Here is a 27,430-nt window from a genome sequence, read left to right as displayed (position 1 = left end):
ACATGTGTTGGTGGAACCACACACCTGCATGCACGCACAGAGTCAAAAACCTCTTTTCACTAAAAAAGAAACTGCTGGAGGAACACGGCCACTCAGCATCTGTGGGAGGAAATGCACATTTCAAGATGGGACCCTTCTTCAAACCTCCACTCTGAAATATCATCTGTTCATTTCCCTCTGCAGATGCTGCCTGACCCACTGTGTTCCTCCTGCAGTTTGTATTTTGCTCAAGATTTCAGCATTAACATTCTCATGTGTCTCCACCTTGTTTTCACTGATAAGGGGTGAAATCATTCTATTTCCGATTTGGGAGAAAAAAAGCTTCTGTTTATTTTTGTATCAGTGTCATAACGTGTGGAAACAGGCCCTTCAGCCCGACATTCCCACGCCGACCAACATGTCCCATCTACACCATTCCCATCTGCCTGCGTTTGGTCCACATCCCTCTAAACCTATCCTATCTACCTGTCCAAATGTTTTTTAAATTTTGTAATAGTACCTGCCTCAAATTCCTCCTACGGCAGCTCGTTCCATATGCCTACCGTCTTTTGTGTAAAAGTGTTGCCCCTCAGGTTCCTATTAAATCTCCCCCCCCCCCTCCCTCACCTTAAACCTATGTCCTCTGGTTCTTGATTCACCTCTGGGTAAAAGACTGTGTGCATATACTTTATCTATTCCGTTCATGATCTTCATACACTATTATAAGATCACACCTTATCCCCATCATTTTTTCCCCCAAAAGTATGAACTGCAGCCAAGGTTAATTTTGAAATAAAAGAATTTGAGTAAAAGCTAGATCTCCACAAGTCAGGCCTTCTGTAACCCGGGTTATGACTATATTTAGTATCTTTCCATTACTCTTACCTGCTGCCTTTTTGAGATCCTGGGCTCTTTCAATGTATGGCTCAACACTCTTACTTCCAGCCTTTGCGTTTATTTGGTCTTCATCATTTCGAGATATTTTATGCTGGTTCCTTAATTATTTAGAGAGGTTTATCGATAAGAACAAGGCATTAATTACGTTGCGATGTGACAGTGTTGGTATCAGATAACTTGATATAGTGAAGTAACATTACATTAAAAGACAACAGGACGGCATGTCAGCTGAGGGTTCCGCGAACATAATAGCCACTGTTCTAATATAATTACTGCAGTGCAAATTACATACCACGGGGACAAACCGAACTGTGTCTCAGAGAAAGCATTAATAAAATAAAAAGTTCAGCGTTGTATAAGAGCAAGGAATATAATTAGGCGTTGGGTAAATGGGGCCCTGCTGATTATTCTGACCAGGGATCATGAACAAAGATGAATTCTGACACCACCTTCAATTAACTTTTACAGCACATACTCTGCTATTTAATTGAAAAGTACCCAGTTAGCTTTAAAGCAGGGAGGTTCTAAGACTTTTATCTTTGTGGCCTGCTTAATTATTCGTAAGTGCAAACCTCCACCTCCCTCTTTTATAATCTTAAGAGCAACTTCAGCAGAAAATGCGGTGCCTGGAGTCCAGGCCGTTATGCAGTGGGTTCATGGGTGCTGCTCCACCTCCGTTCCCCCACTCAATTGTCCAATAGAGCATGAGATCAATAGATTCTCCAAACATCTATTGATCTCATGCTTGAGAATGATGAGTGAGCCTCCATCGTTCTTTGCAGAAGAGTCATAGTCACACAGATGGGAAACAGGCCCTTCGGCCCAACTTGCCCATGCTGGCCAAGATGCCCCATCTTCGTTAGACCCATCTGCCCATGTTTGGCCCATATCCCTCAACCTTTCCTATCCATATACCTGTCCAAATGTCTTTTAAATGTAGTTATAGTTCCTGCCTCAACTACCTCTGGCAGCTCATTCCATATACCTAGCACCCCCATGTGTGAAAAAGTTGTCCCTCAGGTTCCTATTAAATTATTCCCCTCTCACCTTAAACCTCCACCCTCTGGTTCTTGATCCCACTACTCTGGGTAAAAGACTATGCATTCACCCTAAATAATCCCCTCATTATTTTATACAGCTTTAATATCACCCCTCAACCTCATGTGCTCCAAGGAATAAACCTTAGCCTATCCAAACTCTCCCTGTAGACCAGACCCTCAAGTCCTGGCAACATCCTCATAAATCTACTCTGCATTCTTTCCATCTTATCGATATATTTCAATAACAGGGTGACCATAACTATTTAGCTCTCTCTACCCGCAATTAGCTCTGTGCATCAGCAAAGGAGTAACTTTTGAAAAAGTCTTTGCAGCATTATAGCTGAAAATTAATTTAACTAAGTTTTATACAGGTGGGGCCGATGGTAGCTGCCTCGCCAACGGTCTGTCTCGACGTTTTCCTTCTTTGTTATTTTAGTTTGTTATGTTTTATGTATGTTTTTGTTGTATATTATGGGGGGGGGGTGGGGGAAACTTTTTAAAATCTCTTACCTCGACGGAGATGCGACTTTTTCCATGTCGTATCTCCGTCCACCCCGTGCCCTAACATCGTGGAGCTGGCGGCCTCTACTGGGGACCGACTTTGGGAGCTCCAGCCGTGGGAGCCCGTGGAGTTAACATCGTGTAACTCCCGGTCCCTGGTTTAGGGACCAACTACGGGAGCTCCAGTCGCAAGAGCTTCGACCGCCCCGACGCGGGAGCTTCGATCGCCGACTGCGGATGGTTCGACTCCCCTCCACCATGGGAGAAAAGGAGGAAAGAAGATAAGACTTTATTGCTTTCCATCAGTGGAGAATGTGGAGGAGCCGCTCTGGTCGTTGTTTATGTCAAATTTTATGTAGTTGTGTGTCTTGTTGCTTTATTGGTATGACTGTATCAGAATTCCTCGTATGTTGCAAAACATACTTGGCTAATAAATTACGATTACGATGATCTGTATCTTATTCTGAATCTTTCACTGTATCTTGTAATAATTCTGCAGCTTACACTGGAAGCACGTTGCAGCTAGTTTCTGCGGTCTTGAAGGATTTATATTTCTTGCTTTCGTTCACTTACTCTGAATTATTTCGTGACAAGCTTTTAATTTGTGGCTTTGTCTTCCTTCTTCTATGCACTATGTAGGAAAAGAAATGTTAAAAATCATTTAAATCATCAAATACACCAACAAAATTCCCGCCAACTACGAAACAAAGAGGAGATACGAGAGACCCCAGGTGCTGGAATAGAGGGCCACCAACAATCTGGGGGAGAATCTCAGTGAGTCAAGCAGCATTAGTGGATGGAAAGGATTGCCCTGGTACAATGATTCAACTTTAAATGTCGATCGCGCCTTTTCACCCATTGATGCTGCTTGACCCAGGTTATGGGGAGAAGGCAGGAGAATGGGGTTAGGAAGGAGAGATAGATCAGCCATGATTGAATGGCAGAGTAGGATATGGATGGGAAGGGAATGGAGGGTTATGGTCTGAGCGCAGGTATATGGGACTAGGGGAGATTATGTGTTCGGCATGGACTAGAAGGGTCGAGATGGCCTGTTTCCGTGCTGTAATTGTTATATGGTTATATGGTTATTATATAGTAGACTAGATGGGCCGAATCGCCTAAATCTGCTCCTATCACTTATGACCTTATGACCCGTTGAGTTCCTCCAGTAGGTTGTTTGGCATCTGTAAGGTGATCCTTATGTTGAGTAACTGATGCTGACATAAGGAAAAGAGGTACATGATTGGGGAACAGCTCTGTCCGAGACAGCAAGAAATTGCAGAGAGTTGTGGACGCAGCCCAGACCACAACACAAACCAACCTCCCTTCCTTTTATTCCAACTTTTTTTTTTTTTTTAATTTCAAAATGGACTTTATTCAAGTAATAAATATACACAATACAGGAACCGCACAAAAAATCCATCCGCCATTCTCGGAGGCTATACAAACATTCAATACTGTTTACACAAATTACACAAATTTATCCCCCACCCTTGACACTTTTATTTCAAAAAATACTTTATTCGAGAAATAAATATATACAATACTTCAAGCTGCCTTGGCAAGGCCACCAGCATAATCAAGGGCGAGTCTCACCCCGGCCACTCCCTCTTGTCCCCTCTGCCGCTAGGCAAGAGGTATAGAAGTGTGAAAATGCACAGCTCCAGATTCAGGGTAAAAACCTGTCTTTTTTTGCATGCAACATTATTTTCCCCGAGGTGATACAGTGGCTCACAAATTGCACCTTTCAGTGATTCTTTGGTTGGGTCATTAATTACCAAAAGGGAATAAAAATCTTTCTCCGACGTTCCATTGGATACGTGTACAAATACCAACCTGGTTCCTGGGCGAACCAGCAGGTGGCGATGCTGACATACCTTTGAAAAACAGAACCGCCAGCCCTGCCAGCAACAGGATGAAGAGACTGATTCCAACCCCACTGGCACTGTGGACTAATATCTGCGAATCCCATGCTGAATCCCCTGGCAAAGATTAAAATAAAACAAGCAAATCAGAGGAACCATTAGTAACTTGCTAATAAGATATGTATCATGCATAATTGTGCAAAACGTCATTGCCTCCTGCGGAACACACAGTATACAGAGACTTACGAGGATGTCGGGGCAGCAGAGTTGCTGCCTCACAGCGCCAGAGACCCGGGTTCAATCCTGACTAAGGGTGCTGTCTGTATGGAGTTTGTACGTTCTCCCTGTGATCGCGTAGGTCTTCTCCAGGTGCTCCGGTTTTCTCCCACACTTCAAAGACGTGCAGGTCTGTAGGTTAATTGGCTTTGGTCAAAATTGTAAATTGTCCCTAGTGTGGAGGATAGTGCCAGAGTAAGGGGTGACCACTGGTCGGCGTGGACTCGGTGGGCCGAAGGGCCTGTTCCGGCGCTGCTTCTCTAAAGTTGTTTGGACTCAAGGGTCTGATTGAAAGATAAAGGTTGGTCAGACTTGGACTTTATTCCTCTGAATGCAGTAGACTGAGGGGTGATATTATGGGGGTGCAAGATCATGAATGGAATAGGTAGGAGGAATGCACAGAGTCTTTTATCCTGAGTATTGGAATCAAAAACACGAGGACATAGGTTTAAGGTAAGAGGGGAAAGATTTAATAGAAACCTGAGGGGTAACCTTTTCACTCAGAGTTGGTGTATGGAATGAGCTGCCAGAGGAGGTAGTAGCGGCAGGTGCTATAAAAGACATTTGGAGAGGTGCATGGAGAGGAACGGTTTAGGGGGATATGGGGTAAGCGGCAGGAAAAGGTGAGCACGGATGGGGTACCTGGGTCGGCATGGATGGGTTTGGTTGAAGGGTCTGTTTTTATGCTGTATGATTCTATACCATTCCAATGTTAGCATAAAGGGCCTATCCCACTTTCACAACCTATTTCACGACCTCTGCCGAGTTTGCCCTTGACTCATACTCGCAGCATAGTCGTCATGAGGTCGTAGGAGGTCGTAGGAGGTCGTAGGTACTCGTAGCATCAAGTAGGTCGGGGGGTTTTTCTAGCATGATGAAAAATGTCCACAAGTAAAAAAGGTTGTGAATTAAGTCGTGAGAGTCGGACAGGCCCTAAACTCAGTTAAATAACAGAGTAGGTAGAAATGAACCATGGGCTCGGCCTCTGTAGGAAGGATTTGATAGGCGCTAATGAAGACAATATCTATCGTCGTGACACTGAGGGCCATTCAATCCACAGAGTCCGAACAATTCCTTTAGCCCCAATGTATGGTGTATGGTGGCCAATTAACTTACCGATCTGCACATCTTTGGCACGAGAGGACCCTGAGGATATCGACAAGGTCACAGAGGAACATGCAAACGCCACATAGACAGGTGTGGATTGAACCAGGGTCGCTGGAGTTGCAAGGCCACAGCTCTTGTTGCTGTGCCACAGTGGCACTGTGTAAAATGTGTGAAACGTGTGCTGAGACTGAACCCCAGTTATCATACGAGTTCAGTTTAGTTTAGAGATACAACGTGGAAACAGGCCCTTCAGCCCAACGAGTCCACACCGACCAGCGATCCTCATACACTAACACTATCCCACACACAAGGGACAATTTACAATTTTCCCGAAGCCAGTTAGCCTACAAACCTGTACATCTTTGGGGTGTGTGAGGAATTTGGAGCACCTGGAGAAAACCGACGCGGATCATGGGGAGAATGTACAAACTCGGTACGAACAGCACCCCTGGTCAGGATCGAACCCAGGCCTCTAGCTCTGTAAGGCATCAACTCTGCCGCTGCGCCACTGCGCCGCCCTTAGCGTATGTACAAATTAATGAAACCTTTTCTGTACTCTGATTCATTACTCACTCTGTTGGATTTAGATATGGTTTGACATCTCAGAGAAAGCATAAATAAAAGAAAAAGAAAAGGTTCACATGTTATAACATTGTACAAGAGCAAGAAATATAATTAGGCTTTGATTGGAGGGGGGCACTGCTGATTATTAGAGGGGGCCTGCCTGGATAGCACCCAAAACAAAAGTTTACAGCTTCAGTAGTTCTAGTTTCCATCAGTGTTATAGTAGTCTAACAGAATAGAATATTAACAGGGGGATGATAACTAATCCAACTTGACCACCTAGTCGCACAGGATGAATATTAACGAAGAGATGCATCAATCTATTGGTTTTACCCCCAAGCAGTTTAGCAGATATCACCTTCACTGAAACAGTAAATGCAGGACATTAATCAGCTGTGTTGGCATGGTAATGGACTCTGCTGGTTTCACTCTCAAGACGTCTGTTGAATTTGGCACAGAGTGCTAATGATGGACGAAGGTACTCTCCGACACATAGGAGATTAATTCCCAACCAAAATAACTTGTCATGTAATTAAAATGTACCTGCTGAAAAAACACTGATGTTCTAGAGACAAAGAATTTGATTGCTTTCAGTGTCACAGTTGCACTTCTGAAAGGAATGGTAACTCTTGTTATTTTGAAATAGAGAGAGAGAGAGAGAGAGAGAGAGAGAGAGAGATGGACACACCTCTTCATTGGCAGAGTGAGGGCACGCACAAACTGGATAAATAGGACCTTCTATTTCTCTTGGGTGGCTTACAACCTAACAGCAATGTTGAATTCTGCAATTTCAGGTGAAGCAATCACCTGAATATATATATATATATAATTGCGCCTCCTCTCTCTCTCCTCCGATCTCCTCTCTCTCTCTCCCTCTCCCTCTCTTTCCCTCCTCCTTCTCTCTCTCCATCTCTCTCTCTTTCCTTTCTCTCTCCTCCTCGCTCTCTTGCCTCACTCTCTCTCTCCCTCTCTCTCACCCCTCTCTCCTCTCCTCCTATCTCTCTTCTCCCATCTCTCTCCTCTCCCCTCTTCCCATTCTCTCCTCTCTCTCCCCATCTCCTTCTATCCAGGCCATCTCAAGCAGACTTTTATTTCCATTTCACCTGTCCCATCCCCCAGCTCATTTCCATTCCTCCACCTCCTGCTGCTTATCACCTCCCCCAACCACCCCAATGGTCCCGTATCATCCTCAACCTACGAGCCCTCCCTCTGGTTCTACATTTCAACCCTCATCCTCCTCATCCGATTCCACCATTTGCAACCTTTTGTCTTCTCCACTTCCCACGTCCAGCCCCGTCATTGTCTCCACTCTTCTCTCCACCACCTGACTCATCAACACCTCCTTACCTGGATCCGCTAATCACTTGCCAGCTCTCGCCCCAACCCATCCCCACGCAGTTTCTACCGGCTACCTCCCCTCGACTCCACTCTTGAGGAAAGGTCCTTCAGCAAACACTGCCTGACCTATCGAGTCCCTCCAGTAGTTCATGTTTTGTGCAGGAAATTGTACACCAGCTTGGTTAATGTTTGCCGTGGAGAAACTGTTGGATTTTACAGGTAGATCAGACAGCGTGACAGAGGACTCGGGGAAATTGCCGCTGATTAGAGCGAATCAACATGCGTTTAACACCTTGGGATATTTCAGTGTGTTCCATAGCCACTAAAGTGCATGCAATACAATTACTTTTGTGCCATAGAAAACCCAGCAAGATCCCACTAATAACAGCTAAATAATAACTAGGTAACCTGCTTTGGTGACGTTTCCAACATCAAAGCGATCTGTAGGAGGTGATGCCTCAAAAAGGTAGCCAGCATCCTCAAGGACCACCCCCATCCTAGCCTCGCCACCCGCTCATTTCACTTGTACCATAGAAGATATAGGAATCTGAAAACCGTGATCACTCGGTGCAAGAGTAACTTCTTCCCACAACCATTACCACAAAACACTAACTAAACTATGAACTACGGACAGTCTCTGGTTGCACTAAGGACTGGGATTTTTGCACTAGTATTGGAGTTATTAATCTCATGCATTTTTTTGTTTTATAAATGTTATCTATGAATATTGTGTTTACAGGCTTGTTGTGCTGTTGCAAGTAAGAATGTCATTGTTCTGTTGACAGTACATGTGACAATTAAACTCTCTTTACTCTTGCTCTCTTGTTCGAGGGATGATGTTTAGTCTTGATTGGATCAGCCAACAAGAAAGACGCCCGTTCTTCTTCAAATTAATGTCAATCAACCTTTTCTGACCACCTTTGAGAAGTAGGTGTGACCTCGATCTGAAAGATGGCACTTGTAACTGGGCAACGTTCCCCTAGTGATAGACTGGGACTGTCAGCTCAGCTTTCTCTGAAATCGCAGACCCACGGGGATTAGTCCTCAAGTACATGATCTTGCATGATCACAATTGCCCAAACGGCCTGCTTCTGTGCCAAAACTTTTCTAAGGCTCTGTGATTTTGCTGGCTCTGTAAAGGGGCTATATTGATTCAGCTGCCCAATATTAATTTCTGTGCATGTTGGAGATTAATATACGAGGGGTCACTGTTGAACCTTTAGCATCTTGAGTGGATTCAGGTACTTCAGTAAATGAGGGAGGCTGTGATGGAGGGGCCGGAGTGGTAGTTAAAAGTAGATGCATCTACGCTGCTATTAATTGCCAGCAATCTCTGTAAGCAACTTGCCCTGGTCTTCCTTTTGATTGAAAAACACAGCATGAAAGCAGTGCCTTCGGCCCACCGTCCACGGCAGGTACTGGCCACCTGTTTACACACATTCTGTGCCATCCCTACTTCCACATCCATTCCCTACACAATACGGGCTATTATCAGAGGCCAATTAACCTACAAACTCACAAGTCTTTCGGACATGGGACATGGGACACAGACAGCACCCAAGTTCAAGATTGAACACAGGTCTCTAGGGCTGTGACGCAGCAGCTCTTCCAGCTACACCTTTTGGCTTCTAATTTCTCCACCTTCAGAAGAAATCAATAAGGTCAAACATCATTGACTGATGCATTCATTGATGAATGTCTGGTAAGGGGAGTCAGGGGTAATGGGGAGAAGGCAGGAGAATGGGATTAGTAGGGAGAGATAGATGAGCCTTGATTGAATGGAGGAGTAGATTTGATGGGCCGAATGGCCTAATTCGGCTCCTATTCCTTATGACCTTAAGGGGTTAACAGCTCAAGCAGCAAACCTTTTTGTTTAGCCCAGTGGAACGGTGGGAGAAGATACACTCACCCATCAATGATAGTTCAACCTTGTCGCTCCATGTTTCAAACTGGTGTCCTTTCACGTTGCTGGTGGTGCTGCACTCGTAGGTTACACTTTGTTTCTCCGCTAGGCCGTGAAGAGTGAGGTTCTGGAGGCTACTGTTGTGACTGCTGGACTGCAGGAGTAATTTATCCTTCCTCCATCTGTACTGAATGTTCTGTTGGATGACGGGCACTGTGCAGAACAAGTGAACCGGCTGACCAAACACAAGGGCAGCTATTGGAGGGTCCACAACAACCACAGGTTTGGGGGGAGGCTCTGGCAAGAAAAGGCAAAAAGCATCAGTACAATTGGTAAGAAAATTCCCCCATGGCCTCAGAATAAAAAGCTTAGCTTTAGAAAGAAGATGAGGAGGATTTTCTTTCGTCAAAGGATGGTGAATCTGTGGAATTCAGTGTCACGGATGGCTGCGGAGGCCATCATTTTGTATTTTTTAAGGTGGAGATTGATAGATACTCGATTAGTAAGGGTGTCAATAGTTACAGGGAGAAGGCACGAGAACTAAATATAAATCAGCCATGATTGAATGGCGGAGTAGACATGAAGGGCTGAATGGCCCAATTCTGCCCCTATAACTTATGAACTCATGAACTTATTATGAAAACCAAATAGTTGGGCTGTTCAAATTGTGTTGACCAACCCGATGCAATATTTTATTTTAGACTTGAGACCTTAGAGATACAGCAGGGAAACAGGTCATTTGGCTCACTGTGTCTGTGCCGACCAGCGATCATTCCATACACCAACACTATCCTACACACTAGGGACAATTTACAAACTTTTTAACCAAAGCCAATTAACCTACAAACCTGTACGTCTTTAGCGTGTGGGAGCACCAGTGAAAACCCACATGGTCGCAGGAAGAATGGTGAAAACCCACATGGTCACAGGGAGAATGGACAAACTCCGTACAGACAGCACCCGTAGTCAGGATTGGACCCGGGTCTCTGGCGCAGTGAGGCAGCAACTCTACCGCTGCGCCACCGTGCCGCCCTTGATGAAGTAACAAGGACAGTTGAGGAAGCAATGGTAGCAACCAGGAGAGAGCTTTAAGTTGTCAAGACTGGAGATAGCAAAGTCAAGGTTGAGGGATTACACAGCAGGTACTTTTATACAGGGATGGGGAGCTGGAGAGAGTGCACAGATGATTTATGGGGGTTGCCAGAATATGAGGGGTTTTGCTATAATGCGAGGTTGGGCAGGCTTGGACTTGATTCCTTGTAGCGCAGGAGGCTGAGGGGGTAATCTTACCAAGGTGTATAAGATTATGAGGGGAATAAATAGGGTGAATACACAGTCTTTTACCCAGAGAAGAGGAATCAAGAACGAGAGGACATAGGTTCAAGGTTAGAGGGGAAAAAGTTAACAGGAATCCATAGGGCAACTGTTTCCATAAGATGGTGGAGGAGATATGGAACAAACGGCCAGAGGGGGTTGTTGAGGCAGGTACTATAACAACATTAAAAATAATTTGAAAGGAGACATGCATGGGAAAGGTTGAGAGGGATATGGGCCAAACAAAGGCAGGTGGGGTTAGCGTCAATGAGGCTTCTTGGACAGTGTGGGCATGTTGGGCCGCAGTGCCTGTTTCCTTACAGAGGTTGGAAATATGCACCATATTTGGGCACGATAACATCACTAACATAATAGAAGCTAAATTATTTTGATAGGTCTTACCTGCTACAATGATTTCAACTAGATTACTTCGTTCCTTCAGCTTCTTCCCATTGGCAGTGTTGAGTGCCGCACAATGATAAAGCCCACCGTCCCTGGCTTTTGTGCTTTCAATGGAATAGTTCATCCCCATCTCCATCTTACGGACTGTTCGGATGTCTGTCGGCTTGTGTTTGTACCAATAGTATTCAATGGGGAGAGATCCATTAGCAGCTTGACAATGCAAATGGAAAGGGTCTCCCAAAAGAACCACAAGTGGCCCAGGCTCCTCAATCACCACCGGTTTGGAAACTGGAACTTCAAGAACAGAACTACGAATTAGAAAAGTGTTGTTATTATCAGAGTAAAGGGCCTGTCCCACTTACGTGTCCTTGGCATGTAAATTACGCGACCTCGTGGTCGCGTTGAACCGAGATGGTCCCGCAAAGGACGGGCGCGATTACATGCATACGCACAATCACCTGGAGCGCGTGACGTAATTTGAAGATGGACACAAAGCTGGAGTAACTCAGCGGGATCGGCAGCATCTCTGGAGAGAAGCAATGGGCGACGTTTGGTGTCGAGACTCTTCTTCAGTCTGAAAAGAAGTGTCTTGACCCAAAACATCATCCATTCCTTCTCTCCAGAGATGCTGCCAGTCCCGCTGAGTTACTCCAGCATTTTGTGTCTACCTTCAATTTTCTTGGCCCCGCTCTGGGAGTAGAAGTGGGGGCGGATCCGGACCGCAACGGCCGTGAGCCCCAGGCCAAGTTCAGCGATCGTTTGCCTGCTTCTGCTGCTGTTAAACGTGCGACGTTGCATCGCGCCAGGGTCTTTGGGCCTGTCCCACTTCGGCTGTCAGTTCCGCGACAGGCCGTTGGCACGCGAAGATTTAGTTCACTACAATAATTTCGGAGCCCCGCGCGATGTCGCGCACAACTCTATACCCCTCCGCTCTTCTAAGTGGGACCGGCCCCGCGCGGCCATACGATGCCCGTGCGCCTCAATACGACCACGAGGTCGCATAATTTGCATGCCAAGGACACGTAAGTGGGACAGGCCCTTAAGACACAAAGTGCTGGAGTAACTCAGCGGGTCAGGCAGCATCTCTGGAGATCATGGGTGGGCGTGCTGGTTACAAGTCGGGACCCTTCTTCAGACTGATTGTAGGTGGGTGGGGAGAGGAAGCTGGGAGAGAGGAGGGGACAGGACAAAGCCTGTCAGGTAGTAGTTTGATACAGGTGAGGTGGATTTTGTGATAGGCAGACAGTTGGAGAAAGGACAGTTGAAAGGACAGAAGGTGTGAGAAAATGATTGAAGAGTTGCAATTTATGAAGTTAGAGAACAGAATGTAGGTGGAAGGGGAGCGGGAGGGGATAAATAGGGGCACAGGGGAGAGAGGGGGAGAAAGGAGCTGTATGGGGGGTGAAGAGAGAGGGGGATGTAGTTAGCTCTCCTTCCCTTCCCTACAATCAATGTGAAGAACAATCCCAACCCTATCCATGTTTTGCAGAGATGCCCCCTGACTTGCTGAGTTACTCCAGTACTTGGTGTCTTTTTTGTAACCCAGCATCTGCAGTTCCTTATTTCATCATTATCAGAGACCAGTATTCGCCAGTCACTTGCAAAATGGTGTTCCTGAGTCATTATTGTTCAGCTGTTACCAAAGAGGAAGAAAAAAGATTTATATTTGTATAGCAGCTTTGAAAAGCACCCCGAGGAAACCCACGTGGACACAGGGAGAACGTGCAAACTCCACACTGGCAGCACCTGTGGTCAGGATCGAACCCAAATCTCTGGCGAGGTGAAGCAGCAGCTCTACCAGCTGTGCCACCATGCCGCCCTTGTTGCAACGTGGGAGATATAGCAGCCAATTTTCACAGCAAACACCCAGGGACAGCAACCTGATGGTGACCTGATAATTGATTTTAATGGCTGATTTGTAGGTTGTTTGATGTTGACTATTGGCTGGGACATCGGCTGGAGTGGATCCTTCCTGGTTTTCTTCAAAGTAGCAGTATAGGATCTTCTGCAGCCACCTAAGACACTGCGTTTGGAATAATATCTCATTTGAAAGGTAGCATCTCTGTGCAGCTTTCTGTCAGTACTTCAAGAGAATGTAAGCCCTGAATTTTGCATTCTAGTTGAATCCACTGGACTCAGTGGGCCGATGGGCCTGTTTCCACACTGCATCTCTAAACTAAACTAAAATAATCTGTTCTTATATCTTTTTTTTTTTGCACAGTGTTCATTTGTTTCTTTGATACGCTCCAATAATGCTCTTCAAAGGGTAGAACTTTGGCGCAGCGGTATATAATGATTGCTGCCTCACAGCGCCAGAGACTCGGGTTTGATCCTGATTAAGCGTGCTGTCTCTATGGAGTTTGTACCTTCTCCCTGTGACCCTGTGACCTTTCTCCGTTCTCCGGTAGTATTCCCCCACATCCAAAGACGTGCAGATTAGTAGGTTCATTTGCTTCTGCAAATTGCCCCCTTAGTGTGTAGGATGTGAGGCTGGGATAACATAGAACTAGTGTACAGGTTGTGTACAGGTAGTGTACAGGTGTACATTGTTGCTTGGTGTGGCCCCGGAGGAGCTGTTTCCATGCTGTATCTTCAAACTAACGTTAACGAAAGACACTCGTTCCACTTGTAAACTCAATTTTTCCCATCTCCAGTCTAACAAGCTCCATCATTTCAAGGATCTTGATCCCTGGACTCCTCCGTTGTAGGGTGTAACCCTGTGGTTCCCAACCATTTTTGGCCATGCCCCACCTAATCACCTCTAAAATCCTGATCCCCCCCCCCATGTGGTGATATATAATTCTTATCATTTAAAAAGTGAACTTCTAAATCCATTTCAATAAATAAGGTTCTCCCATGACCTCGCGCGCTTCGTGCGACGTGCATGAAGAGCGATGGCGCGGTGATTATGTAATAACTACACAATAAAGACCTTTTTTACCCCCAGAAAATTATTTACTCAAAATAACATCTGAAACATAAACTACATATGTTTACCTGATGGAAAATCCAAGAAAATAAAAATCGAAAATTTGGACCCAGACCTCCTCAGTCGCGCTCAATTGCCCCCCTGTGGGGCGTACGCACCACGTTGGGAACCACTGGTGTAACCCAACAGTGTCCTAAGGAGGTGTCACCATTCTGCTCTAGGTCTTGTTCTTCCAGCTTAATTACCATGGAAATTTTGATTAGCTTTTTGAGTTCCAGTGTTAGAATAAGGACGTTAAAACTCCTGGCCTGACCTGATTTCAATGCAGCTGAAAGCATTTGACCCAGCAGCCTATTCTGCCTGAGTTAACACTGTTTCTCGATTCATATCTGCCAGGTAGAGAATTTTACTGAAGATTGCAGCTAATTTTGGCACCAATTAAAACCTGATTAATCAGCTATCATGCTGTTTGAATCTTTCTTTGGCACATTCAGTTAATGGAGTATCACTTCAATGCCTTTTAAAATTCATAATTTAACATTTTACTGCAATCATTAGTTTAAAAAAAAGTTTGAAATAAATGATGAAACTGATAAAAAATATTGAGACTTTTATGTCAAATCCCATTGGCATTGTTAGTTCTTGGACCTGGGGCATCATGCCAGGCTCCCTCACATCAAGGGCACCATTGTGGAATTCCATGCCTGGGATTTGGGGCAACTATGTCCTAATGGCAAAATGGTTCAGATCATTGGAGACACAAGGAACTGCAGATCCAGGAATCTGGAGCAAAACACCAAACACTGGAGGAATTCAGTGGATTAGTCAATTATAACTCTGAAGATGGATCCCGACCGGAAACAGCGCCTATCCAGGTTTTCCAAAGATGCTCCTTGACCTGCTGAGTTACTCTAGCATTTTCTGTCTTTCTTTGGTATAAACCAATATCTGCAGTTCACTGTTATTACATTATAGCACAAATTAGAGCAACATTTAAAAGACATTTGGACGGGTACATTGAAAGGAAAGGGTATGAAGGATATGGGCTAAACGCAGGCAGGAGGGACTAGTGTGCATCGGGCATCTTGGTTGGCACGGGGAAGTCGGGACAAAAGGCCTGTTTCCATGCTGTATGACTGACTATTTTTGACAGCAGTAGTACTACTACCATTTTATAGTCTTGGAGCACATGTTTCATTTAGCCTTTGGGTTGGTCTTCCCTGGCAGGGTTAGTATGTTAGTACTCTAGTATGCTGGTATGCTAGTACTTAGAAAGATTTAATTGGAACATGAGGGGTAACTTTTTCCCATAAAGGGTGGTGGGTGGATGGAATGAGCTGCCGGAGGAAGTAGTTGAGGCAGGAGCTATCGCAACATTTAAGAAACATTTAGACAGGAACATCGATAGGACAAGTTTAGAGGAATATGGGCCAAACACAGTCAGGTGGGACTAGTGGAGATGGGGCATGTTGGTTGGTGTGGGCGAGGTGGGCTGAAGGGCCTGTGACTCCCCAACAAGGAAATTCTTGGTGAGGCTTCTGGCAATGATGGTACACCCTGGAGAGTTAGTGTCCAGTTGGACAGATTCGTTCTGCCCTGACATGGTTGGTGACTTGTCAGAATTAGCGCTCTATTGCCAGGGTTTGTACGTCCTTAAGAAGGTTAGCATTGTGAGGTAGGATTAATACTCCTCTTGCAGAGTAACATTCCCTGGCAGGGTTAGTAGCAAGAGCTAGTTATTGACTTCAGGAAACAAGGTGGTGTATATGGCTCAATCCGCATCAATGGTGCCAAATTGGAGATCGTTGAGAGCTTCACGTTCCTAGGCGTAAATATTACCCACAATATGTCCTGCACCAACCACATTGAAGTTATGGCCAAGAAAGCACACAACCGCCTTGACTTTGTCAGAAGACTAAGGAACCCTTACCAACTTCTACAGATGCACCATAGAAAATATCCTATTGGGATGCATAACAACGGTTTGGCAACAGCTCTGCCCAGTTCTGCGCAAGAAATTACAGAGAGTTGTGGATGAAGCCCAGCCTATCACACAAACCTCCCCACCAATGACTCCAATTATACAAGAAAATAAACCATTTTAGATTATTATCATAGCTAGGCACTAATTTCCTACTTGAGCATTGGTGTCCCATCGACTAATGGACTATTGGAAATCCTGGTGTTGCCACTTTACTATGTTGGCAAAGTAGTTCTGGTGATCTTTCCAAAGACATGGACCACTGATCTGGGCACATTAGTTCAACTTCCGTCATGACAAGTGGAGAATTTAAATTCAATGAATTAAGATCAAAGCTGTAAACAGAATCTGGTAACAGCAATGCATTTTGTAGGAAATCCACTGTTCTTACCCTACCTGATCTATATGTAGCTGCAGCAATTCTGTTGACATTTGACTACCTTTGGAAATTGTCTAGCAGATTACAAAGTCTCAAGGGAATTATGGAGGCATATTGAACATTGCTCTGCCTGCAAAGCCCAAAACCAATGACTGATTTAAAAAAATAATCACTACCCGGCAATCAGCATGCCTTGAATTATGATGTGCAATCAATGCAGCCTTATAGTAAAAGGCTTGTGTTTATCGAACATCTTTCATGACCTCAAGATATTCTGAAGCAATTTACAGCAGATGAAAAAGTTTTGAAGTTACATTATCTAAATATTTGGTGGCATTTCCAATTAGTATACAGGGGAGAAATATGATTACTGCTTAAATATTTATCAACATTAGCATTTTTTGTGCATCATATACTTGTTACAAGTATTTTGCAAATAACCAGTTCTCGCTGATTAATTTGGATACGCCCATTATATTTTGAACTCTCTTGTATTTAATTTTGGCCAAACTGATAGCAAATGAATCATTCAGATTTTGCACTCTGAAGCAGCAAACAAATGCAAGTAATGACAGCTCAGTTCTACAGTTCTAAAATGGCATTTTAAATTAGTTCCTTCATTCCCCATCCTTTCAGAACACAATCACAGAATCCATGTCTGTCAATGGTGAACCCATATCGGTCTCGATCTTGCCGGGAACTTGAGTCAGATTGGTTGTATGTCTCGTCACACGTGGGTCTGACAGAGAGAGATGACTCTTATCCCATTTCGAGCCAGATCTCAGGAGGGAGGATGCTTTAAGCAGAGAATTCTGGCACACTGTGCACGTAAATGCTAATTTACACTATTATTCCTTTCTGTTTTTCTGCAAAAATTGAAGAGCTATTTGCATGTGTCGACTCTGACAGGCGACAGCGAGGGAAGCAGATAGGATTGTTATACTAGTTACTGAGAGCACCTTCTATCAAGGGAACCAGAATCATTATACAATGTTTTCTTTCCAATGCATACCGCATACAGATCTTTTGTCATTTTTTTTAAATACGTGAGCCTCCATCCCACCATTCCCTAGCACAGCAACTGCACGGACTTTAATCTCGCTATCTTCCTCACCACAGTGAGATTAAGTGCTCCTAACTCTCTGTATCTGCCAGCCTCATACCAATGACTGTACATACTCTGATCTCCCTATATTCCCCACTACAGTGACTGTAAAAGATTATATCTTCCTTTTCTCTCCCTTCCCGCAACACAGGGACTGTGGGCTTCAACCACCACTCACAGCTACACGTTCCAGGTACTCACCACCATCAGTGCAAAAAATGTACCCTTCACATCTCCTTTAAAATTGTTCCTCTCACCTTAATGCAATGCCCTCTAGTATTTGATTTTCCATCCCGAGAAAAAGATTCTGACTGTCTACCCTATCTATGCCTCTCATCATTTTATATACTTCTATCAGGTCTGCCCGCAACTTCTAGCATTCCAGAGAAAACAATCTGTCCAACCGCTCCTTGTAGCTAATGTTGGAATTATTGCTTGATTTCCTATTTAAGAATATTTAGGAATATTTATAATAAATAAACTGTTTCTTTTTTTGCTCCTGATTCCAGCATCTGCAATCGCTTGTGGCTTAAACTTCATGGAAGTTTTCTTCAACTTTGAAATACAAATTATGCTTTTATATCTATGTCACATGATCAAAATCTTCTCTGAGCCTGTTTGTGTAGCTGCAAAATGAAAGAGTCAATTCAAAGTTGTGAGTATTCACTACCCCTGTTATCAATGTTTCCATCATTGGGGTAAGTACCTTCAACAAGTGATATGCGAGCAAGGTCTCTGATAGTACCACAGTAACCCACAGCTTTTACCACCTACCAATGGGTGGCACAGCGGTAGAGATGTCTTACAGCGCCAGTCCTGGGTTCAATCCTGACGACAGGTGCTGTTTGTATGGAGTTTCTACGTTCTCCCTGTAACCGCGTGGGTTTTCTCCGGGTGCTCCGGTTCACTTCCACTCTCCAAAGACGTGCAGGTTAATTTGTAGGTTAATTGGCTTCTGTAAATTGCCCTAATGTGCAGCATGCGAAAGTGGAGTAACATGAAACAAGTGTGCGGGTGATCAATGGTTGGCATGGGCTGTGGGTGCATGGGAATAGCATCATCTACGCTCCCCTTCAAGTTGCACTGTTCCTACAGGAAGAATATTGTTGTCCTTTCATCATCATTGGTTGATGGCCTGAATAAGTAGTTCCTTTACTAAATAGCACATTCCCCACAGGGACAGCACTGATTCAAGATGTCAAGTTCACCACTACTTTCTTAAGAATAATTAGGGATGTAATTAATTCACATCCTGAAAGTGAACAAAAAATTACGTTCCTTCTAAATTCTCAGAGGTTGTGAATCTTAAAAACAGATTAATGTTAAAATCAGAGTAACCATATGCTTAGCTGATGTGAGTAATCAAAGTGTCACAATAAGAAACTCTCTTCTGAATTTGAGGTAAACTGACAGTAAAATTCCATGACCCCAGCTTCGATGAATAAAACATGGAATTTTCTTGGTTGCACTAACAGGGGATCATTTGGTAAATTTATTAACTGGAGGTGTTTCAGCCTAATTTTTTCCATCCAGTTTTGCCTCTGACATGAACTTACCAAGCAACTGTGTATCGCCTTTATTACCGGATGGAAGTGTGAATGTATGGATGAATAATGGATGAACTCACTGGAAAAATGGCAACGTTTATGATTTACAAACAAAATTAACCAAAATTCCTTAATGACATAAAGAAACTGTCAGAAGGGGAAAAGAAACGCTGAAAGCTCACAGTAACTTCATTTACGTCTCAATTAAAGAAGAGACGGGTCGTGTAAAATTGTATGCTTATTTACCTTCCTCAAGATTGAGAAAAATATCTTTATGGAGGCTCCTCTTCTTCGTCATCCCTTTATAATGCCAAATAACCTCACATCGGTAATGAGTGCTGTCGTTATTTACCAAGTCACTGATCAGTAAAGACATGTTGGACTGGAATAAAGGATTCAGCCTGACCCGACCAGCATACTCCTTCGCTGTTATGTTGATGTGAGCACCATCGGTATAAACCAGTATCTCCCTCGGTTGGTACTTATGCCAGCTAATGTTAACTATCTCGAGTAGATTTTCATTGAATCCAGTCATTTCACATGGGAGAAGAACAGACCTTCCTTTCACTCCTTTGATCTCAGTGGTGCTGTCTAACTTCAGGCGACAATCACCTATATAAAAAAAACACAGATAGAGAACAGATATGTTGTACTGCAGCCAAAAAAATATCACATCAATGCCTTTTCTTCCTCATTACACTAAGGAAATCCAGCATGCCTCTAATTAGTCTTACTATTTGCTACAGATGCACCATAGAAAGCATTCTATTGAGACATATCACAGCTTGGTATAGCAACTTGCCCGAAACAGCAAGAAATTGCAAAGTTGTGGACACAGCCCAGTCCATCACACAAACCAGCTTCCCCCCAGTCGACTCCATCTACACTTCATGCTGCCTTGGGAAAACAGCTAACCTAATCAAGGCCCATCACACCGCAGTCATTCCCTCTGCTCCCCTCTCTTATCATACTGAAGATATAAAAACTTGAAGGCATATACTACCAGATTCAGGAACAGCTTATTTCCTTTTTTTTGTCACGAGTGATAAACAAAAATAGGGCAAGGAGACTGAAAGGACTCCTCTGATCTTCTAAATCCTACATACTAGGGGGAATATACAAAAGCCAATAAAATGTGGGAATGTGGGAGGAAACCGGAGCATTGGAATTAGAAAAAGCCCTAATGGTTACAGGGAGAATGTGCAAATTCCGTAGGGTAGGCACCCATGGTCAGGATCGAACCCCCAGTCTCTGATGCTGTAAGGCAGCAACTCTACCGCTGTGCCACCTTGCCGCTCCAATTCATTATGTCTATTCTCTGTAAGACCCAGCACCTAATCACATCCCACTTCAACTATTATTTCTCAAATGCTTACCGATTTATCTCTATGGGTTATTTAGACTTTCCTTCCAACATTATTTATGGGAGAGGTTTTCATATACTAATTATATACTATATTAAAAAAAATCCCCAGAGTTGCTCAGTGGCCTTTTGATGAGCATTTTATATGCTCTTCTGATTAATTTATCAACAGATAGCATTTTTCTCTCAAGATTTCATGGAAGTCCTCCATATAGTTAAAAACCTCCATTGGATCTCCTCTTAACCTGTTCTTCTAGTCAAAAATCAAGACAGCTTTATTGTCATATAGCCCAGAACGGAACAATGAAATGGCCAGGGTGGTGTGTGGCCAGGGTGGGGCGTGGCCAGGGTGGTGTGTGTCTCTGATGATGCTGGCATTTTCCTAGCTGTCTAGATGATATACATAATCTAAAAACCTATAAAATCTATAAAGCCAGTAAAACTTACAAAAAACATATAAAAACATAAACAGATCACATTTCTTCCTGTTTATTTAAGACTTAGCACACACATTTTGTACAAACGGCTTTATTAACTACATATTAGGTACTGTCTTATATTGTTTAACAAGTCATTGAAATTTAGAAAGATACATTCCATTGATCTCTCCATTCATCCTTTTATTGTGAGGTGGCACAAAAAAATACATATAACTGAATCATCTTACTACTAAAATTTATATTATCCACCCTTAGTGCATGCAAGATGAGTTTGCATTATCATCGTGGACATCTGGATAATGGGCACACAGATGTATGTTTAAAGGAAGATTTAAAGAACAAAATATCTACAGCCACTCTTGCGTAAATCCTTGCTGCTGACTGTAAATTAGCACTGACAGAATATTTATTAAAATTTGTGATTTACTGATTTGAAAAAAGTGTTGTGCTGTAAAGTAGGTCAAGGGGGACTTTGGAAAATTTGGCTAGGGAAACATTCTTATTTTTATTGCAGTGGAGTTTATAGATTATTCCCCTGAAAAACAACAGGTCCCAATTCTCATGTCCGAGCACTCAATTGCCTTAAAATTGGATTCTACCTTTTTTTTTGGTGCATGAGAAGAGGTTTTTGGATAGGCTCATGGATATGCAGGGAATGGAGAGGTATAGATTATATGCAGGCAGATAAAAGTTGGTCTTGGCATAGGCATGGTGGGCTGAAGTGGCCTGTTCCTGCCTGTGCAGTACTATACTGTTCTACGTTCTCTGTTCTATAAAACTTGTGCTGGATATAGTGTTAATGTCCAACTGCATCATCCGCAAACGATTTATGAAATTCAGCAAATATTCTTGCATGCGTTTCATGCAATCTTATGACTTTGGGAGCTGCACGAAAAGTTTTCATCTGCCACACTGATCTTAGAACATAGAACAGTGCAGCACAGAAACAGGCCCTTCGGCCCACAATGGTTGTATCAAATCTGCCTGTACATGATCCCTAAGCCTCTATTCGGGGCTCTTCCATGTCCCTATTTAAGTCTCTTAAATGTCACTATCGTATCTGCTCCACCACCACCCCTTGAAATGTGTTCCAGGCCCCCACCACTCTCTGTGTAAAAAACTTCCCTTGTCCATTAAACTTTCACCCTTCACCTTACAGCTATGCCCTCTAGTGCTGGGCAGTTCCACCCTGGGAAAATGGTTCTACTGTCTACTTTATCTATACCTCTCATATTTTTATATACTTCTGTCAAGCCTCCCCTCTACTTCCAACGTTCCAGAGAAAACGATCCCATGTCTGCCCAATCCACCCTTCGTAGCTGAAACCCCTCTAATTCAGGCAGCCTGATCTTAGGAAAGCACATCGGATCTTAAGGGAACTCCTCCCAGGTTTGCCAAATAATATCTAAGTAAAAGGCAGCCATGGAGTAAAGGAAGACAGGGAGTAAGATGAGTTGTTGATTTCCTGTGTGTGTGGGGAGCTCTTCCCTTCACCTGTCCTGACTGAGTCCCATGTGCAAGTGGCCCAGGGTCACTGTGAAGTTTGGAATGACCAAAGGGTGAAATATAAAAACAGGGATGTAATGTTGAGGCTTTATAGGGCACTGGTCAGACCCCATTTGGAGTATTGTGAGCAGTTTTAGGCCCCATATCTGAGGAAGGATGTGTGGCTTTGGAGAGGGTCCAGAGGAGGGTAACGAGAATGATCCTGGGAATGATTGGGTTAACATATGATGAGTGTTTGATGGCATTGGGTCTGTACTCGCTGCAGTCAAGGATGAGTTAGGACCTCATTGAAACTTACCAAGTAGTGAAATGCCTGGATAGAGTGAATATGAAGAGGATGTTTCCACTAGTAGGATGGTCTAGGACCACAGGCTACAGCCTCAGAATTAAAGGACATGCTTTTAGAAAGGAAATTAGGTGGAATTTCTTTAGTCAGAGGACGATTAATCTGTGGAATTCATTGCCATAGACGGCTGTGGAGGCCAAATAGCAATGGATATTTTTAAGGTGGAGATTGACACATTCTTGATTAGTAAGGGTGTCTGGGGTTATGGGGAGAAGGCAGGAGAAAGGCGTTGTGAGGAAAAGAGAGATCAACCTTGACTGAATGGCGGAGTTGACTTGATGGGTCAAATGACAAATTCTGTGCCTAGATGTTATGAACATCACAGCCTGCTGTTCTGAAATAAAGGCTTCAATCAGTGGGGGAGCGACCAGTGAGCTTTTCACTACCCCATGCACTGACCACTGCGAGTCGCAGATGCTGTGTTCAGGACATCAATGGCACAGTGCAGACTTCCACATTGGCATCTCAGCACAATTGACTCTGGTTTCTTCGAATGAGTGGTGGTTAGACATACAATCTCCAATTTTTGCTGGCAACAGGAGAAGCAAGCAATTCACACCTTCCTGGCTCAGTTTGATACACAAACGATGCCAAGAAACACTGCTGAGGTGAATTGTGCATGGAAATATCCTGAACAATGGATTTGATTCCACTTGAAAGTGATATTGAGCATGATATAACCCTGCAAAATAGCTTTAATGTGGAATATGCATAAGAAAAACAGGCACCAGTCGATATAATTTTCAGGTTGATATACATAAATCATGCTTCTCTTAGTTTTACAGTGAAATCAACACTGTTAAGATCACTGGTTGAAACTTTCATTAATGAAAGCAGATCGAGAAATTTGATAGAAATGCAATTAACATTCATGGTACAGGGAGCGATATTAGTTGTTTGTAGAGGAAGTCAAATCTGGGCAAGTTTGTAGAGGAAGTCAAATCTGGGCAAGTACTTTTAATTGTCATTAAGTCTGCAACATCTATTTGGTTGATATTAAATGTCTCTTCGAACTTTACAACATAGAACATAAAAAGTCCAGTACAGGAACAGGCCCTTCAGCCCACAATGTCCATGCTGATTATGATGCAAGATAAACTAATCTCTTCTACCTGCACGTGATCCATGTCCCTTTGTTCCCTGAATACTTATGTGCCTATCTTAAACTTAATATGTATTAAATTCCTAAATTTATAACTAGATAATTATAGTTTCATGCATCTATAATGACGGTGCCAGTTGTGTTGGAGCACCTCAGTAGCCTGTTCTATAGAGAAACTATTTAAAAAAAAATAATTCTGCTTTTGTATCTAAAGTAATAATACCAATTAGCTATCATACCATAAACAATGCAAAATTAATATATGGCACAATATTTGACTCTGAAGTAATAGAATAGGCTGGGAATATTCAGGAAGTTAGGATGCAACTGCAGTGTTAGAAAAGAAGAGTTACATTTATAATAGCGCTTTTCACAATCCTAAATTATCTCAAACTCTTCTTCTGCCAATTGAATGCTTTTGAACTGCAGTGCTTGTTGTAATATGAGCACTACACCCAATGTGTGTATTGCAAGGTGTTATAAACACCAATGTGAACAAACAAATGTGAACAAACAAATCTGTTCTCCTTGATATTGATGGGGATAAAATTTGATTCGGCCACTTGGGGTAACTTCCTGTTGTCTTCAGAGGGGGTCATTGAATCTCAGGTTCAATTCAGATTCAGATTCAATTTTAATTGTCATTGTCAGTGTACAGTACAGAGACAACGAAATGCATTCGTTGTCTCTGTACTATCTAATACAATCCCACTGTGACGGGACATCACTTCAACCTGTTTTCAGTGGGTGCTCCATTGGTACTAAATGGAAATAACAACTTAAATTTTTGTGCTCAAGTCTGTCAAACGGGAATTAAAAATGCGGAATCATCTGATTTCTCCTTCAATTGTCCTTTATCTTTACCATTCAATGATTTAGGATTATTTAAAATTTTCCCAGGGAATGGAGACACAAGGAACGGCAGATGCTGGTTTACAAACAAATCCTGTTGTTAAGCTAAAATTATGGACCAGCTACTTGCTGAAAGCTCCTGGTTTGAAAGTGATTATCAAACGGTTTCATAAACATCACTTTTAATGTGTACCAGACAGTACATTTTATAAATGAAATACCAAGCTAGTATCTGACCTGAAATGTTGTTTGTCCGTTCCAACATCTGTAGTTTATCATGTCATTAAACTAGTTTAGTTACAACTATATCCCTCTTTCCTTCTTGTTTATAGGAATGTATGTCATTTACTATTAAGGCCTAATCCAAAATTAATTAATTTAAGTAATTCCTTAATCAAGATTTAAAAAAAAATCAAATTTTAGATTTTTTATGTGACATATTTCATTTCCAAATACATTTTTAAAAAGTAAATTAAATTCTCAGTCAACCACAATGATAATTTGAACTTAGAATTCATTACTGGAAAAAAAAAGACAAAAAAACATTACCATTATAAAGGTCTGCATTGCTAAAATAAAAGGCCATTATACTCAAATTAACATATTTCTACATTAGAATTGTAACAAAAATGTCAAATACCTAATTTTGCTGTCTCTTCCCTTTGATTCCACTCTATAAGCCTTACTAACCTGGAACTGTTAGACCATTGTCAAAAGCAATCCAAAATTGATTTCCCTATTTTACTCTTTGGTATTTCAGGCATAAACGACATTTCCAACCTCAGCACAAATGTCTTTAAGATTGAGATCACGTTAGGCTTCTTCATTGCAAGACGGAGTTAAATAATTGAAGCGTTTCATGGAGAGTCAGATCTACTCACCGAGTCCAGCAAGAACCAACAGTGTGAAGGAAATCAAGAGGCCTTTTCCTTTCATTTCGCTTCCCATTTGTTCTGCCACAGTTACCTAATTTGTATTGGTAGTCACCAATTTTCTTCTTTTGTCCAAACCCAGTGAAGGCAACTCTGAAAAAGCACTTTGATTAATTTGGTAGGAATTGCTGTCAATGAAGGGCAGTGGCTGGAGTGAGGGCTGGTGTTTGTGCTGAATGGGGTGCAGGGAGATTTCTGCTGGTGCAGGAAACAGATGCAATGTTGCTGGACTCTGCAAATCAGCTGAGTTGATTCATCTGTAGAACTTTGTGGTCTGCAACACTTTACTGCATTATGTTCATGTTTCCAAATGTTAAACTAATTCCAAATTAGTTTAAATAATCCATCTTTGGATTTTTTTAAAGTGTGACTATTTCTAATATTATCGTCCCGTTTTCATGCTCTTTGCAAGTGAATAACAATATTCATAGTTCTAGTGGCAAACACAGGCCATAACAACAATTTTAGCTCTTCCCTTCATTCAACTTTGAAAAGGAAAACATACCAGAGATGAGACACGGAACTACAGATGATGAAATCTTGAGCAAAACAGAGTGCTGGTGGAACTCAACAGATCACACAGCTTCTGTGGAGGGAATGGATAGGTCGGGACCCTTCTTCAGACTTGGCGATGTTTCAGATTGGGATCCTTCTTCAGAGATAACATCAGAATGTGTAAGGCAGAGAGATAGCTTATTGATGGAACACTTGAGTTTCTCACTCAGTCCATATGATATGATAAAACTTTATTCATCCCCGGAGGGAAATTGATCTGCTGACAGTCACGACACACACGGTACACAAAAACTTGAACTTAAAAGTGAAAACAAAAAGAAAAAGACAAGCGACTATTGACTGGCTGCCGTGTACACAGCGGCTTCACCGGAACAAATGAACAAACAAATGCAGGCTTATCCCCTGGGCAGAGGATTCTAAACTACAGCCCCTCCCCCTCCACCCCCACACTGGGCCCCCCTTTGTTCTCCTACCGCCCCTCACAGCGGTCCCCCCACGCCAGGTCCCCATTGTCTTCCCCTCCCCCATCACGCTCATCGACTACGAGGCCCTACTGTCACTGAGTCTCCCGCTGCTGCCGCCAAGGCTCCCATCGTCGCCACCGCTGAGGCTTCTTCGGCCCAGACAGGCCTCGCCACCTGGCTTCACCGCAGTCCCCTGGGAAGCCTGTGGGGCGAGTCGGGCCTAACGGGGCGCATTTCGGTCATCGGAGGGGGTGCCAGGGGAGGGGGTGGTTTGGGTGGGAAGGGACGAATTGACCATGGAGTGATGGAGGGAGTTTACAATTTTTACTATTCTACAAGTTTACAAACTTGACGACATATGGTATGCAGTGAATACAGTTGAACACAGTTAAATTGAAAGTGAACTTTACAACCACATCATAGACTGGCTTTGAATTTGTCCAATTAAATTATTAATCTAAAGTGTGAAAATGGAGCTAGCAAAAACTCTGGAGCAATTACAGATATTTTGAGACAATAGCGAGAGGAAATCCACCTCAATGTATTTCAAAAAGTGCCATATTTTCACATCCTTATATTTGGGAACGTGCTGCCAGGGGGAGACACATACAATAATGGTGTTTAAAAGGTTTTAGATAGGCACATAGATATATAGAGAATGGAGGGATGTGGATAATGTGGATAGTTTATCTTGGCATCATGTTTGCATCAGACATTGTGGGTCGAAGGGCCTGTTCCTGTGCTCTGCTGTTCTGAGTTCTATGTTGTTGCAGACAAATTGT

The 27,430-nt window shown here is 43.1% G+C and overlaps 1 protein-coding gene across 1 annotated transcript in view; it reads right to left on the bottom strand.

Annotated features, from left to right (window-relative positions):
- The window catches only part of LOC129704097 (Fc receptor-like protein 5), a 39,035-nt gene extending 13,143 nt beyond the window's left edge, over positions 1-25,892 (bottom strand). Inside the window, exons 1-7 of the mRNA XM_055646985.1 lie at positions 25,618-25,892; positions 19,374-19,739; positions 11,187-11,480; positions 9,477-9,767; positions 4,295-4,399; positions 2,991-3,048; positions 865-974 (exon numbers count right to left, since the gene is read on the bottom strand). Coding sequence (XP_055502960.1) covers positions 865-974; positions 2,991-3,048; positions 4,295-4,399; positions 9,477-9,767; positions 11,187-11,480; positions 19,374-19,739; positions 25,618-25,684 — 1,291 coding nt within the window. The 5' untranslated portion in view covers positions 25,685-25,892. The remainder of the gene's footprint in view (positions 1-864; positions 975-2,990; positions 3,049-4,294; positions 4,400-9,476; positions 9,768-11,186; positions 11,481-19,373; positions 19,740-25,617) is intronic.
- Between the last annotated feature and the right edge of the window lie 1,538 nt (positions 25,893-27,430).

The sequence above is a fragment of the Leucoraja erinacea genome, chromosome 15 (assembly GCF_028641065.1).
Source record: "Leucoraja erinacea ecotype New England chromosome 15, Leri_hhj_1, whole genome shotgun sequence".
NCBI lineage: Eukaryota > Metazoa > Chordata > Chondrichthyes > Rajiformes > Rajidae > Leucoraja > Leucoraja erinaceus.
The sequence above is the reverse complement of the archived record's forward strand: the minus strand, read 5'-3'. Positions and strand labels throughout refer to the sequence as shown.